Genomic DNA, 16,300 nt, shown 5'->3' with positions numbered 1-16,300 from the left:
ACCTGAGCTCAATTTTTTGAGCCATGGCAAAGGCTGTAAATATTTATTTATTTTTTCATAAATTTGCAAAGATTTCATGTTGTTATTATGGGGTATTGTTTGTAAAATGTTTAGAAAAATAATTAATTTAATCCATTTTGGAAAAAACCTGTAACAAAATGTGGAAAAAGTAAAGAATTTTATTTAATCCGTTATATTTAGTTAGTATTCTTATGCTGTTTGGAGTGACTTTCATTGTGTATGATATCCAAATTTTTTCTTGTTTCATATAGAAACTACTTTAGTCAATACCAGAGATGCCCAAACCTTTTCCTATAAAAAAAAGGGCTAAAAAGTAATACTAGTGTCCTAGTTTGGGCACCTATGGTCTATATGGTTATAGTATTTGGTCTGCAGAAGACTTTGTACAATAGACATGGAATGCGACACATATTGACTTCAGATTGAATTTTATCAATATGATTATGTTGTTTAAATGTACTGCATATGATGAAACCTGTTAATAAACAGCTTGCCAGATGAAAGGTGCTTTTACACAGGGCCCTTTTTCTTTTTTTTTTCTTTTTTACAGTAGTGAAATTCTTTCTTCACATTTCCCAGCAATGTTAGGAAGCTGGGGTCAGCGCTCAGGGGATCATGATACAGTGCCCCTGGAGCACAGAGGGATAAGGACCTTGCTTAAGGGCCCCAAAAGTGGCAACTTGGCGATCCCAAGGTATGAACCCTCTACCTTCCGATCAGTAACCCAGTAACATTTTTTTTCTTCATTAATCCCCTTTGATTCTGAATTATATTGAGCTGAGTTACATTTACATTTTATATGTAATAACTGAATGAATAATTAACTTACATTTGTATAAATAGCAATTCAATATGCACATTATTGTCTAAATGTGCAAAAAATTTTTTGGACTGCTGAACCAGACACTAAAACAGAGCTTCCTCCTCCACTCATGACCTGGTGCTCATCCACACGCCTGCTGCCACATAGATATATAAGTTTATATATCTTTATATATAAGTTTGTACAGTATGTTACTGTAAATTGCTGCTTTGCTAAATTATGTACTGTAATTTGTTCAAATGTCTATTATTGAACTACTATTTTTTTTAAAAACAAGACAACGAAATGTAACAATCCACAGGTATGTATTTACACGACATCAAGTTAACAACTTAACAAACAACTTTCAAAATACAAACAGAGGTACAGACAGAAATCTTTTCTAAAATGTTACAGAAGGACGTGGAAAGATATTTAAAGACATTAAGCGCTATGCTTTAGTATAACAACAACTGTGAGATTTCATGGTGGGTGAATAGATATCAGCAAGTCCTTTGCTTTCTTCGTCACCCTTGTGTGGTAGAGATATTTACACATGATGAAGCTCAACGCTTCACCAGTAGAAAGTTTTGGTAAGAAAGCTGGCCGCTGAGCTCAGCCAGCTCCCGGAGGCATCCTGTTTGGCGGCGGTGCGGGACACGGCGCGGTCCGTCTCCCTCTCTGGACTCTCGTCTTCTGGTAGATAATCTGGCAGGTGGCAATTCTCCTCTATTTGTGTGTCTGTGGTGTTGAGAGGGACGAGAACCTGCAGCCAGCAGGGCTGCTCGTTACTTACTGGACTTACGTTAAGAGCAAATATGTGAATCATTTTTTTCTGTTAAATTACTTATATATATAAAAATCACAAAAATAAATCACAAAGAAAAAGAAGAAATGGAATTGGAGCACAAAAACCCTGCAGTTACTCAAACAGCTTAAAAAAATAAATAAATAAATAAAATAAACAGCGAAGGTCTAGTGAGAAAAACTGGCCATGCTTTTTTTCCCTAAGCAACACGTGCAATATGTCTGATAACGTAACTACTTACTAGTGGTCTCTTTTTTCTTCTTTTGTATTTATATATTGTGTTGTGTATATACTATATTATGTCTCTATTCTTTTATATATTTGCACATTTCTTTTTTACGATCCAACCTAGCTATCAGTAAAATCCGCTATTGATTGACCTCCACTGTTAAGCATGGCGGGAAGGTTCTCCAGGAAGTAAAGCTGATAAAAAACCTTGGTCAGAAGATCCATATCCCCTACCTCTTCTCCAACTTGATTCTTCACCACCTGCTGAGCTGAAAGCACTTTAGTGGAAGCAATAGCCGATGCCAGACTCTGAACGGGAGACAAATTGCACTTTAATTGTCTAACTTGGACTTCTGCAGGTTGAAAAATGAAAACACTCACATAATAAATATGATAAGCAGTTACAGTTTCAGCTGAGAAGTGGAAGTAGTAGAAGAAGCCCTACCTCAGTGGGCAGGTCTGCACGCACACGCACTGTGCATCTCTTCATGGCCATCTGGAAAGTGAAGCTGATGACTCCTTTGACTTTTAGAAGAGCCTCTTCACACACACCTCGCTGATCCTTGAACGTTATATGGCACACGTTAAAAACGCTGCAATGTTTTGCATGGAATGGATCATGCCATTTTGGTTATATGGGGGTGCTCAATGTCGAATTAACATAACTCCCCCCCCGTTAATACAGGGAGTGCAGAATTATTAGGCAAATGAGTATTTTGACCACATCATCCTCGTTATGCATGTTGTCTTACTCCAAGCTGTATAGGCTGGAAAGCCTACTACCAATTAAGCATATTAGGTGATGTGCATCTCTGTAATGAGAAGGGGTGTGGTCTAATGACATCAACACCCTATATCAGGTGTGCATAATTATTAGGCAACTTCCTTTCCTTTGGCAAAATGGGTCAAAAGAAGGACTTGACAGGCTCAGAAAATTCAAAAATAGTGAGATATATTGCAGAGGGATGCAGCAGTCTTAAAATAGCCAAGCTTCTGAAGCGTGATCATCGAACAATCAAGCGTTTCATTCAAAATAGTCAACAGGGTCGCAAGAAGCGTGTGGAAAAACCAAGGCGCAAAATAACTGCCCGTGAACTGAGAAAAGTCAAGCTGCAGCTGCCAAGATGCCACTTGCCACCAGTTTGGCCATATTTCAGAGCTGCAACATCACTGAGTGCCCAAAAGCACAAGGTGTGCAATACTCAGAGACATGGCCAAGGTAAGAAAGGCAGAAAGTCGACCACCACTGAACAAGACACACAAGCTGAAACGTCAAGACTGGGCCAAGAAATATCTCAAGACTGATTTTTCTAAGGTTTTATGGACTGATGAAATGAGAGTGAGTCTTGATGGGCCAGATGGATGGGCCCGTGGCTGGATTGGTAAAGGGCAGAGAGCTCCAGTCCGACTCAGACGCCAGCAAGGTGGAGGTGGAGTACTGGTTTGGGCTGGTATCATCAAAGATGAGCTTGTGGGGCCTTTTCGGGTTGAGGATGGAGTCAAGCTGAACTCCCAGTCCTACTGCCAGTTTCTGGAAGACACCTTCTTCAAGCAGTGGTACAGGAAGAAGTCTGCATCCTTCAAGAAAAACATGATTTTCATGCAGGACAATGCTCCATCACACACGCCCAAGTACTCCACAGCGTGGCTGGCAAGAAAGGGTATAAAAGAAGAAAATCTAATGATATGGCCTCCTTGTTCACCTGATCTGAACCCCATTGAGAACCTGTGGTCCATCATCAAATGTGCGATTTACAAGGAGGAAAACAGTACACCTCTCTGAACAGTGTCTGGGAGGCTGTGGTTGCTGCTGCATGCAATGTTGATGGTGAACAGATCAAAACACTGACAGAATCCATGGATGGCAGGCTTTTGAGTGTCCTTGCAAAGAAAGGTGGCTATATTGGTCACTGATTTGTTTTTGTTTGGTTTTTGAATGTCAGAAATGTATATTTGTGAATGTTGAGATGTTATATTGGTTTCACTGGTAAAAATAAATAATTGAAATGGGTATAAATTTGTTTTTTGTTAAGTTGCCTAATAATTATGCACAGTAATAGTCACCTGCACACACAGATATCCCCCTAAAATAGCTAAAACTAAAAACTACTTCCAAAAATATTCAGCTTTGATATTAATGAGTTTTTTGTGTTCATTGAGAACATGGTTGTTGTTCAAATTAAATCCTCAAATAAAATTAATCCTCAAAAATACAACTTGCCTAATAATTCTGCACTCCCTGTACACAACCTATCATGATAATGCTGTAGAAAAATATTTTTAATGTGCATATATAAATTCCCCAGAACAGAATTAAGTTTCATCAGATCCCTGGGCTACACGGTAGCATATTGGCAGCATGGTGCATTATAAACAAATTTAAAGGTATATCTTTGTGTGATGTAAATCTTTAGTTGGGGACCCTAACCCTAGTTGGGGACACCCCTACTTACTGTCTTTTCTAAATTATATCAGAGGTTGTTGGGAAAATTCAGAAGATTTGCCAGTTGTAATGCGCAGAAAAACAAATAACACAAGCAAACGTATCGAAACACACTTACCGTTCCGTCCAAACCCTGTATGTGTAGCGTGACTGTTTTGGCCTTTTTATTGGAACTGTTGATAAAGAACTGCGGTTTATTCCTCCTCATCGGTTGCACGGGAGTTCTGAGAGATTCTGTGCCCACCGGAGTACTCAATACTTCATACACCTCTTTCGCAAGGTCTGTGATGTCAATACTCAGTCCACTGCTACATGAAGAATCAAAATAGTATCATCATTCGATTCAATACTACGGCTACAAAACTTAGAGAACTTTTAAGACTGGAAACTTTCCATGGGAATTACTGGGAATTACCAGGGAATTTACAATTTAACAGAAAACTTAAATGATTAAATAATATTGTGCATTCCTCCATAAAACATAATTTCTTAAATCCTGCACAGAAAATTATGCAAAAAATGTCCATCGTAAATTACATAAATATTACATACATTTATATTTAAAACTTTCTTGTGATGTGTATAAGCTGTTGTGCAAAAAATTATATTAATAATTAAATCTAAATTTTTGTATTTTTTTTTTTAACACTTATAAGTTTGCATGCATGTCAGTTTACGGCCAAACAAAATGTTTATATTTGTTTGTATATGATACAGTTTATATTAATTTTCCCAAATTTCTAATTAATTCGTATACATTCCCGAAAAATACCATAAAGTCCCAGTAAGTTTCCAACTTGGAATACTTCCATAATTCCATAAGTTCCCATAGAAAGTTTTCAGAAATTTATTGGACATTTTTGCCCCTTTGCAACCTTATTTAAATAAATAAATAAATAAATAAATAAATAATTTAAAAAAATAAATAAATCAATAAAAAAAATAAATAAATAAATACTTACTTTTCCGCTAGCGTCTCCAAGCTCACCATCATTCCTAGCTCGTTCTTCATGGAGTCAACATTTTGAGATGATTCTGCCAGGTACCTCAGGGTCTGAAGACATGGAAAATCACAGTCACAACATATACACAACATTCCCTAACCTGTATGAGACTTACAGTAACATTCCACCATTCAGACGCCGTACCTGCAGAGTAGCGAAGACTACTTGAGGGTCTTTGTGGTCTAGGAACAGAACAAGACCAGGTAAACAACCCTCATCTTTTGCTATAGCCTCCCGATTCTGGGGTTCAGACGCCAGATCCCTCAGCTGGGTCACTACTGACAGTGCGTCCATCATCTTGCTGGCTATCTGCTAGGTTAGAGAACAGACCGGCTTTAAAACAAGACAAACATTCCTCCAATTACTTTACCTTATGTCACTTAGTAGACAGAGAATGGTTTCTGTGTTATGAATCCATCAGACAACCATGTGATTATATTTCATGTCTAGATGGCAGTTTGTTTCTTAATGATGTTGGGAACACGGCTTATATGGTTCTTCACACCTCCTTTTCACCCTCCAGAACTGCCTGACTCATCCTGATGCTGTGCTGCTGCATAGAGGTCGACTGATTAATCGGTTTTCGGTTTAAACGGCACTGATTGTCGATTGCTGGAACTATCTGCAAAAATTCATAGCGATAGTTTTTCCGGGTTGCGTTGTACAGTACAAGTGCGGCCTCCAGAGGCGAATCACTGACGTCATGTGCTGTTTATTTGAAGCGTCTTTTGTTTTAATCATTTTGGATATAATTGTTCGTATTTATTCGGAGTGGTACTTTTTGTTCCAGTTTATTTACATTTACGGCATTTGGCAGACGCCCTTATCCAAAACGACTTACAACTGAGCAGGGTTTTTAGGGCTTTGCTCTTGGTGGTGGTGGGATTTGAACCTGTGATCTTCTGATCCAAAGCCCAATGCCTTAACCACTGAGCTACCACCTCCCATTCAGTGTTAAGAGTGTTTGGTTTTTTATCCATTTTAAAAACTATTGGTTGATTAATCGGTTCTCGGCAAGGACAAACTCCTTGAGATGGTATGAAGAAGAAACCTTGAGAAGAACCAGACTCAGAAAGGAACCTCATCCTAATCATTGAATGTCCATGATGTCTCCAATGTCTCAGGAATGTCCCTGACATGGTATAACGAAGAAACCTTGAGAGGAATCAGACTTAGAAGGGAACCTCTTCATCGAAATGTCCATTCAATACAGTTCCATCATTGTTGAAGTGTGCAGTGGTGAACACTTGCATGCAGAACTGTTCATTCAAATTGCAATCCTAATCCATTATATCCATCCATCCATCCATCCATAGATAGATAGAATGCACAATAGAAGGATAGATAGATAGATAGATAGATAGATAGATTATCTATCTATCTATACATCATGCATTCTATCAATAGATAGAATGCACGACAAAAGGATATCTATCTATAGATAGATAGAATGCACAATAGAATGATAGATAGATAGATAGATAGATAGATAGAATACACAATAGATAGATAGATAGATCGAATGCACGATAGATAGATAGATTGCACGATAGATAGATAGATAGAATACACAATAGCTAGATAGATAGAATGCACGATAAATAGATAGATAGATAGATAGATAGATAGATAGATAGATAGAAAGAATACACAATAGATATATAGATAGATAGAATGCACGATAGATAGATAGATAGATAGATAGATAGATAGATAGATAGATAGATATTGCACGATTAAATAGACACGTGATACATATATGACCCATTCACATTATTTTGCCATTGTAACTTCTTGGCATCTTATACACACACTCTACAATTGGAAAATAAATAAAAATAAAAGTAATATATTTTATTGTTATTATCACTGAACCGTTAGGGGTGAATTTAAGCTAAGCGAGCACCGTCGACTAGAGCTAGCATCCATGCTAACATCCGAGCAGCCAAATATCGCTACATTTCTTTAAAGTCTTTGGTATAACCGTATAAAACCGAAATATTGTTTCATATTATAAAGTAATAATAATAATTAAAACCCCTATTCAGGACGTTAAAGTCTTACCGCTGGGTCCGCCGCAGCCTCGCTTACCGCAAATACAAATTTTCGCACTCGTTTTCGCTCAACGCTATTGGTCGACAGGCTGCACGGAAGGAGCAAGATAAGCCGCGCTGATTGGTGGGACGCGACTGCAGGTATGAGTTCGTCCAATCAGATGCGGCTTTGCTCGACACGGCGTTATTTGAGTTGTTCGGACAGTAAGTGCACGCGTGAGGAAGTTGGAGAGGTGATGTTTCATTATTATTTACTATGTTTGTGTATTTATGTATTTTGCGTGGATTTTTGAAAACATTTCGGTCATTTGGATGCACGTGCGGAAGATCTGTAATTATTTAAATGCGTATTTGTTGTAATTCTATAAATATGTTTGCGATTTATGAGTCGCATATCTACCAGTAATGCACTAGTGTGTCGTGTGTGTGTGTGTGTGTGTGTGTGTGTGTGTATATATATATATATATATATATATATATATATATATATATATATATATATATAAATTTGCAACAATACAATGTGTGTATTTGTTTACATATGCATTTTTTTTTGTTGTTCTTAATTTCAGAATGTTTATAATTATGCAATAAGCATATAGTGGGTTGTTCATGTTGTGTGTGTGTGTATATATGTATGCAACTTGAATTACTCGATGCTTCGTTTAGTACATTTAACTAAACACAGAGCACCGTGTTTCCCCACGGACCATTATAACTGACGCACCACTCACTAAACTCTGGAACGCTCTGGGGTATCATTTATAATCGTGACGTACGATTATAAATGATTTCCACACTAAATTTACTTACACTTTCTCCCGTCAAGTTTTTTTGTTTATAAATGAGACCCCTGGACAGGTAAACACAGAAGATGCTGCAGAATAAAAAATAAAGAAATTGAGAGATAACAGTGAGGGGGCGAGGAGAAGATTCAGGCCAAAAGAACACAACAAAATGTTCTGAAAGTGATGGATCCTTTTAAACTAAAACATCCTGACAATTCTGCATATCGAGGGAGTGAATGAATGAATGAATGAAGAATGGAAGGAAGGAATGAAGACATTTGTTAAAATATGCTGAAATAAGTAGAACATATTTTTTAATAAAATACTACATATAAAAAAACACACATCTGTATAACAAGTGTAAGAAATGGGGGGTCTAACAAATGTGAACTATTTTAATACAATTTCCAATTTATTAAATTTTATTTAATCAATTTAATTTGTGTCAATTTAACTGTTTCAATCAATATAATAAGTGTATTGCATTAATTTGATTTATTCTATTTTATTTTTTACAAAATATTATTTTGATAAAGAATTTTACCAGGCAGGCATTTCATAAAAAAAAAGAAAAAAAAGAAACTGATATTCACAAATGTTAATAATAATAAACTGCGTTAATAAAAAAAAAAACGACAAGCAGTTTTATGGTTTTCCAAACCGTACCCAAATGTAACCGAACCGTGACTTAAAAACCGAGGTACGTCCCGAACCGGGAACTTTGTGTACCGTTACACCGCTAATATATATAATATATGTAGTGGTTTTGCTTTTCCTAATTTCAGGATTCTGCCATGGCGTGTATCTGATCCTCCCTCATCGCATCGTGTAGCGGAACCAATACCGCTGCAGTGTTTCCATTTCGGTCGTGATCACGTCAGAAATCCTGCTGACGCTTTTACTCAGCTTTGCACTAACAACAGAAGCTCCCAGGCATCATGTCTTTGCTTGATGACCTCGTCTATTTGTTGAGATACGTCTTGGAATATTTTGGGGTTCCCCAAGAAATGGTAAGTGGAATAATACCTTTAAATCAAATCGCAGTTTCTTTAAAATCATCTCTGAATTCATTTTTCTCTCTGTGCTGAAAACATTGGTTTCATCGCAGCTGGTTCCGGTTTGGGAAAGCCCTCTGCGTGGACAGTATCGCAGCATTGTCCGTATGATCGGCTCGAATCTCCCCCTCACACCATCTCCTCGGCTTCATATCCAGGTACGGTGACATGTTTGATGGATTTGACGTGTGTGTGCAGGAGTGTGGAGATTTTCATGGACAGAAGTATGTGAACACCTGATTAGTTGCATGTTGAACATCCCATTGCTGGTATAATATTCCCTTCTTGAAAAGTTCTTAAAAGGTCATGCTCTGGAGGTTGCAATGAGGCTACGGGTATAGTCATCTAGTCAGGACTCTGTCATGCTGGAACGTCGTTTGACTAATTAATTCCAAAGAAGGAAATGGTCGTGTTGCAATATACAGATATTCTAATCAGTATTCTCATCCTGACAGCCGGTTTGGAAGCCCCACATATGAGTGTAATGGTGTGTGTCCACTTACTTTTGTCCATAGAATGTATCAGCTAGTCAGTCTCAGCTCCCTGACTCAGTCTGAGTAGGATCATAGCTATCGATTATTATAGTAATCGAGTATTCTACCGAATATTCCGACGATTAATCGAATAATCGGATAAGGAGTCCTTTTTATTATTATTATTATTATTATTATTATTATTATTATTATTATTATTATTATTAAAGAGTGATACTAAATATACAAGAGAAATTAAGTCGGGTCTCTTAAAACGAACAAATAATTTGTTTTCCTTTTTCAGAAAAGGTTTACATTTTAATGCTGAAATTGTATACAACAATATCTGTGAAAACTAAACCCATTTAGTGCATTTAATTGCCAAATTACATTGAAATGCAAATACAAAAATAGAAAAAAAAAAAATTATAAAAAAAATATCAAATTACATTTCAGATGACTCTAAACGAAAAAAGAAAACACACTGTACAGATCTAAAACTTTAGAAACTTTTTCGTTCAGATGAAGAAAAAAAAAAGGCCTAATTCTGACTGTTTTTCTATTTCGCGTAATAATGACTTTATTTCTCGTAAACATCTAACATTGCTGGTATATCCACTGGTATCCATGTTGACCCCCCATCCAGGGTGTATTCCTTGATAAGCTTAGTGCTTACAAAAGATAAATGAAGGAATTAATATTTTTCTATCTTTGATCAACTATCCATCCACTTGTCCATTTACTCACCCATCCATCTATCCACATACCCAACTTTTCATTCATCCGTATATCCACCAAATTATCCACCCACCCATCTATCCATCCACCCACCCATTTATCACTCTACTCATGTATCCGTCCACCCATCCATCCATCCATCCATCCAACCATCCGTCCACCAATCCATCCACTCATCTATCCATCCACTCATCTTTCTATCCACCTACCCAACTTTCCATCCATCTATCCATCCATCCAATCCATCCATCAATCTTTCAGCAAGTGTTTGGATAGGAAAGCCAATACTGCACATATGCAGTTCTTCTTCCCTTTCTATTATAAAAAGAGTTTAATAGAAACACGTCTGGCTGCTTGCAGTAACGTATCGATTCAGTGTCTTTGGAAAAAAACAAGACCTTTTAACGACTTTGCCTTTTCCCTCAGGTTCCTTTACAGACGATCAAGACACAGGGTCATGTTGAAGTGGATACTCCTGGCATTCCGTCTCTTGCGGATGCATTATGGATGGCTGAGGACGAAGGAGATGTTTGCACCAGGTTCAGGTATTTAGAGAAGCAAAAAAGAGCTTAGTGTGTTTTACAGTTTCACTATAAAAACTCTGCTAGAGATGAGGAATATACAGTGAAGGACACGGTGTTTTATAGATCTGATCCAGTTGGGCTGCTTAGTGTGGCTCAGGAAAAAAAACACAGTTTCAGACAACACATGTAGACATCTAGTCGTTTAGTCTTAGAATAATTTGTTTATATATAAATCTATGTGTAATATTGTATATACAGTATATACTGTATTACGATTTTTCAACCTCAAATGGACTAGTGATACGACAAAAATAAAAAAAACAATTAAATAAAAAATTTTGTACTGTAATTTGAAGATTTCCCTCACAGGATCATATCACTTCTGTTGTAGGAATTCTGTCCCAATGAGGAAACAAGGTTGGCCACATGACTTAAAACCCTCAGCAGGTTTATGTGTACGACTCGCTCCTGCAGCGCAGAAAATGCACACAACGCAGGCATCAAACACGCAACCGGAGGCTCTCAAGAAGATCCATGCCCTGGAGGCTGAGTTACTGAAACTCCGAGCTCAGATTGCGCTGATCGTCACCACGCCAACAGGTTAACCAACCAAATCGGGCTGTGTATCCGCGAGAAAATACGAAACCGCACATAAACAAAAGCCTTTTGCCGTCGGCGCAAGTCAGTCAACGTTGCTATTAATTCCGGCGGATTATACCAATAATAGTTTTTTTTTCCCAACAGCGCCCCATGTGGTAAACAGGTGGATATTAACCCTAACTTAATTGGCGTGTCCGTATGCTAGTACTTCCTGTTACTTTTTAAGTTTCAGGAGATTGCTATCTTTTTAGGGGTCGGGATACTAATAACGAAACGACGCAATCTCGCATGAATTTTCAACAAAAACATCGATAATGTGTTTTTTGAGAATTGATGCATTTATCGGGAAACAAAATAGTATCGTGATTAGGGCTGAAACAATTCCTCCAGTAAATTGAATAATTCAAACACAAAAAAATCTTATTGCCAACTTAATTTTTTTGTATATATTTATATATATATAAATCTGATCAAACTAAAAACTCTTCAGAGATATGACTGATGCAATGCTACTCTATAGCTACTAACACGAGATTGGCCCAAAACTGTTTGTTATGTCCCCTTTAAAAAATTGTCCCCAATATTATCCATGACTGGATACTGAGTTATACATTATCAGAACTATGAAAGCCTTTTGGATCATAAGATTACGTTGCAAAAACTGACGCAATTGTTAACGCAATATCACTTTTTTTCCCCCCTCCTCCCAGTGGACAGTCCAATGACGGACAATCCCACCACTCCATGTTCAAGTTTTCATGCTCCTGTTCTTACCTCGACTCCTTTCACCGCACTTCCACCTCCTCCACCGCCACCTCCACCACCTCCTCCACCCCTTCCTCCTTCTCCTGCGCTCGGCTCAGACCAGTTCTCTGTAACTGATATGATTAGACAGAGGCAGGGAGCCAGGAAGGAGAAGGTTGGGGTATGTAAGGCCTCACCAGCTGCAGTTCCTTCCATGCTGGACGTCCTGAAGGATATGAACCAGATTAAACTTCGTAATATAGAGAGGTACTCCTTCATTTATTCTTATTATTTTCTTTTTTTACTTCAGAGTAATTTCTTGGTTTAATCCTGTAGGTTTTAGTTTAAGAGACGCCCCCTGCTGTCTGCAAGGCGAATTGCAATTGCACAAAAATACTCTCTTAGAATCTATGGAAGCGTTGAGGTAAAAAAATTCAATTTAAAGTGTAATTTGCAAAACGGCAACGTAATATTTAAAACCGCAGTGTATTTTTGTATTCAAATTTGCATTTACGTTTTTCTTTTCCATATGTGCAAAGTTTTGTGCAAAATGAAATTTAGCAAAAATTTTACATTCGCCATTTTCCAACATTTAGTTTTAATATGTAAATCACATACTAATGTGAACGCCTAAATGTTGTATACATTTCAAATGGAAATGCGTTACCCAAATTGATTTAATGTGTAACACGTTTAAACGGAAATGGTAACAAAACGTTAAATGTTAATTATTAATTTACAGAATGAACTAAAAATGAAGTAGTTAGTACAAGTTTTTGAATGTAAATTTAGCAAAATGCCTCTCAGAAATGTATTTGCATAAAGGATTTTAACGTTCTGACCGTATAATCAACAACACGCCTACATGTCCTGATCTGTGTGTATTTTAACGGTGTGTTCAGGTCTCCAGGAGGGACACCTGTACGGAAAAGGAGGAGTAAAGGGACAGCGTGTGTGTCGGACCCCGCAGCTCTTATTGCTGAAGCGTTGAAGAGGAAGTTTGCACACAGGCAGCGAGACGACTCGTTTGATAAGGAGAACCGCTCAGCCGAGCCCTCGCCCTTCAGCAGCCCCGATACGCCTCGAGTAAGATGTTTTGAACTCGGTCTTTCTAGGAACAGAGAAAGTATTACATGGGAACGTTCACAATCCCGGGTGGTTTTCAATGAAACGTTATCATGTGTAATCAGTGAGATTAATATTTTAACATGAAGGTAACAATTCCAATGTATTTTGACTATCTTTAAAATCATTAATGTCAGAAATAGCAGGATTAAAGAAAGCAGTATACAGTGTAAAGAGGATCTGAAAATCTATACTTGAGAAAGTAAAGATACTGCAGAACTTTTACTGTAGAAAAGTCACCAATTCCAATATGACTTGAGGAAAAGTCTTAGAGTGTCTGATTTAAACACTGCTTGAGTATTTGGCTCTTAGGCTCAAAGATGCACTAGTCCTCAACACCAAGACACATGTTGTGTATGTGAGGAGGTTTTATTTCCTAAAATACAAATCGATCGTTATCCATTAACACAAAAACCTCTTCAACATGCCCGAATGCAGCAAAGATCAAACAAGTCGGTCAAAAAAGAAAAAAAAAAAAAATATATATATATATATATATATATATATATATATATATATATATATAAAAGGACAAAGTAGTAAAGCAATCTTTCAAAATGAGGTCTTTAATGAACATTCTGCAAGATGCTAATTCACCTTTTATGAGGAGTCGCTTCATTTGGCATAAATCATAAAAATAAATTTGGCATCTAGCACCTTCAATACTCCTGTAAATCGCCTTTTCTGCAGAATAAAAAAGCCAGATAAAGCTACAGAGCAAAATCTAATAGGTACTGGTCAATGTCACATAAAAAACTATTTATATATATTTTATAATAACTGTATGTTGTTCTTTTCAGAGCACAGTAAATCTGTACTGTTATACAAACTGCACGTTGACTACTCAAATATATCCTTTTATTGCCACTAGATTCTGAAATAACAAATTTACAGGCTGAAGAAAGCATAGGATAGGCCCTTATGATGGCAACTGGGATTTTCCCCAGAGGGGAAATAGCGAGGGGAAGTCGACAAGGGTGCGTTCAAACCGTGCTGGAATGCAGCCAATGTAGAAAATAGAGCAATAAAGCAACACCATGCAGAACACCATTCACTATTCAAGAGCAAATTCTGAGTGGGTGCTTGTTTAAAAACTAATTCTGTGCTTTTACAGCCTACTGATCAGTAAACATATGAAATACTACACTGGACACTGGAGACTCCTGCCATAAATGTTAATCATCTAATCATAGAGGCGTCACCATATTATCAACTACACTTTTTTAAAATTTATTTATATGGAGCATCTGCCATAACAAGCCTCAGTGTGTTGTAACTATAAAACTTTCGTCTAATAGCCAACTAATATTAGAGATACTGTCATAAAAATTCTATCGAGACCTTTTACAACAGTGAATCAATACCTAATAGGCCTTATTTTATTGAACTCTAGGGGACCCCCTTAAAGGCCATGATATCATTTTGGGGGTTCGAGTTTCCTGAGGAAGCTGAAAGTGATTGAGTCATGCTACCTTTTTTTTTTATGTGGCTACTTGGTGTGGGTTGAAACAAAAGGTGGAAACATACCAGCAGAATGTCCCAGTTTTGAATCGAGTTGAAATGAATCAGCTTACAGTATTACCAGCAGATGGCGCTGTTTCACTCTTATTAATGTCAGTTTTTTTTTTAGTTTTTTGCATGTACAGGTATCATTTAGATACTACCGAATGTATTATATAGACATGACTGTGTAATATCATGTGTTGAAAATTGATCTGTGTCCATTTACAGGTTCCAATCTTCAAGCGACGCAGCCAGGGGCGAAACCATTCGTCACCTTTTACCCGTGGGTCAGACAGGAAACCATGTGATGGAAAGTAGTCTGCCGAAAGAGGCTTTGAAGATTTTTCTCTCTCTCACTTTCTTTCAGCCCCCGCAGTTTATGGTACTTTTCTTCCTTAGAAGGACAAATGAGCTGCCCTTCCCCCCCCCCCCACCAACCCCTTTTTTTAAATAAATTTCTGCAGTTCTTGCACTGAGTTTTGCTTGTTCAATGTGAATACGAGGGTGGATGGTGACACTTCTGAGTTTACGTCAAATCTATACCTCATGGACCTCTGTTTTGCAACGTGTCCGATTTGTTATTTTTTTTAAATTGCCTGTTTTTGTTTTGGTTGTTGTCGTGTGTGTTTGCACTGCTTGAACTGTGTTTTCAGAACAGCAATAATTCAAATACTCCTTTTTCTGCAATGTGACTTTTTCCTCAGATTTTACAAACATTTAGAAAGTATCAAGTATGTCATTTTTTCAATGTATGTGAATGTACGTATGTGCATGTCGGTGAACACGCGGCGGCAGGTATTTTGCATCCAAACACTTCGGGAAAAGCAAAACTATATTCTCCATCATGTAGAATAGTTGCAATCGTTAGTACCTTTCACCCGTTTCATTACAGCTATACAGCTTTTCCGCAATGACCTTGTTTCCAAAATGAACGAAAAGAAATAAACAAGTTCTCTCATTTGTCCTGATTGTGCTCATTATTCAAGCTTTTATAGCCGACTTATAATTAAAGGTATATTTCGCTCCTTTGGCTTCTCTTCCACTTATTATTTGTCCTGTGATAAAAATGATTATTAATACATATCACCCCCGCACACATTTTGTAGTGTTACAACCTTGAATTATCGAGACTTCAAAGGTGTTTTTATGATTTGCGTCACGTCCGTTTGTTTCAAGCAGCAAGATTTTTTTTTTTCTCATGAAGCAATTAAACAACAACAAAAAAATCTCTGGTGAATACTTATTTGTCATGGAAAATACTTTGTAGACTGACTTTTGACTACAAAAATAGAATAACATTTCTGAGAATCCAGTCTCAGATACTCCTGCAACAAGATCTGGATCAAATTGCAATGTAAAATTGAATGTAAATGGAATAAATTCAGGATTT

General features: G+C 37.2%; 2 protein-coding genes across 3 annotated transcripts; one reads left to right on the top strand and one right to left on the bottom strand.

Moving 5' to 3' along the window:
• Positions 1-1,132: 1,132 nt before the first annotated feature.
• Positions 1,133-7,502, bottom strand: armc1l (armadillo repeat containing 1, like). Of its 2 annotated transcripts, none has more exons than XM_046869383.1 (7): positions 7,371-7,502; positions 5,451-5,618; positions 5,265-5,356; positions 4,421-4,610; positions 2,305-2,421; positions 2,094-2,168; positions 1,133-1,589 (listed from the first exon to the last, which is right to left on the bottom strand). In XM_046869383.1, exons 2-7 carry the CDS (start codon positions 5,601-5,603, stop codon positions 1,398-1,400), a joined length of 819 nt encoding a protein of 272 aa, XP_046725339.1. In that variant the 5' UTR covers positions 5,604-5,618; positions 7,371-7,502; the 3' UTR covers positions 1,133-1,397. The 2 variants fall into 2 exon arrangements, with proteins under 2 accessions (XP_046725339.1, XP_046725340.1); XM_046869384.1 differs by having other exon boundaries at positions 5,451-5,615.
• Positions 7,503-7,514: 12 nt separating this feature from the next.
• Positions 7,515-15,868, top strand: mtfr2 (mitochondrial fission regulator 2). Its single transcript, XM_046869382.1, has 8 exons — positions 7,515-7,593; positions 8,934-9,158; positions 9,257-9,361; positions 10,841-10,959; positions 11,330-11,538; positions 12,249-12,549; positions 13,185-13,368; positions 15,139-15,868. Exons 2-8 carry the CDS (start codon positions 9,087-9,089, stop codon positions 15,226-15,228), a joined length of 1,080 nt encoding a protein of 359 aa, XP_046725338.1. The 5' UTR covers positions 7,515-7,593; positions 8,934-9,086; the 3' UTR covers positions 15,229-15,868.
• Positions 15,869-16,300: the final 432 nt, after the last annotated feature.

This window comes from Silurus meridionalis, chromosome 16 (assembly GCF_014805685.1).
Source record: "Silurus meridionalis isolate SWU-2019-XX chromosome 16, ASM1480568v1, whole genome shotgun sequence".
NCBI lineage: Eukaryota > Metazoa > Chordata > Actinopteri > Siluriformes > Siluridae > Silurus > Silurus meridionalis.
This window is presented reverse-complemented; position numbering and strand designations above follow the sequence as displayed.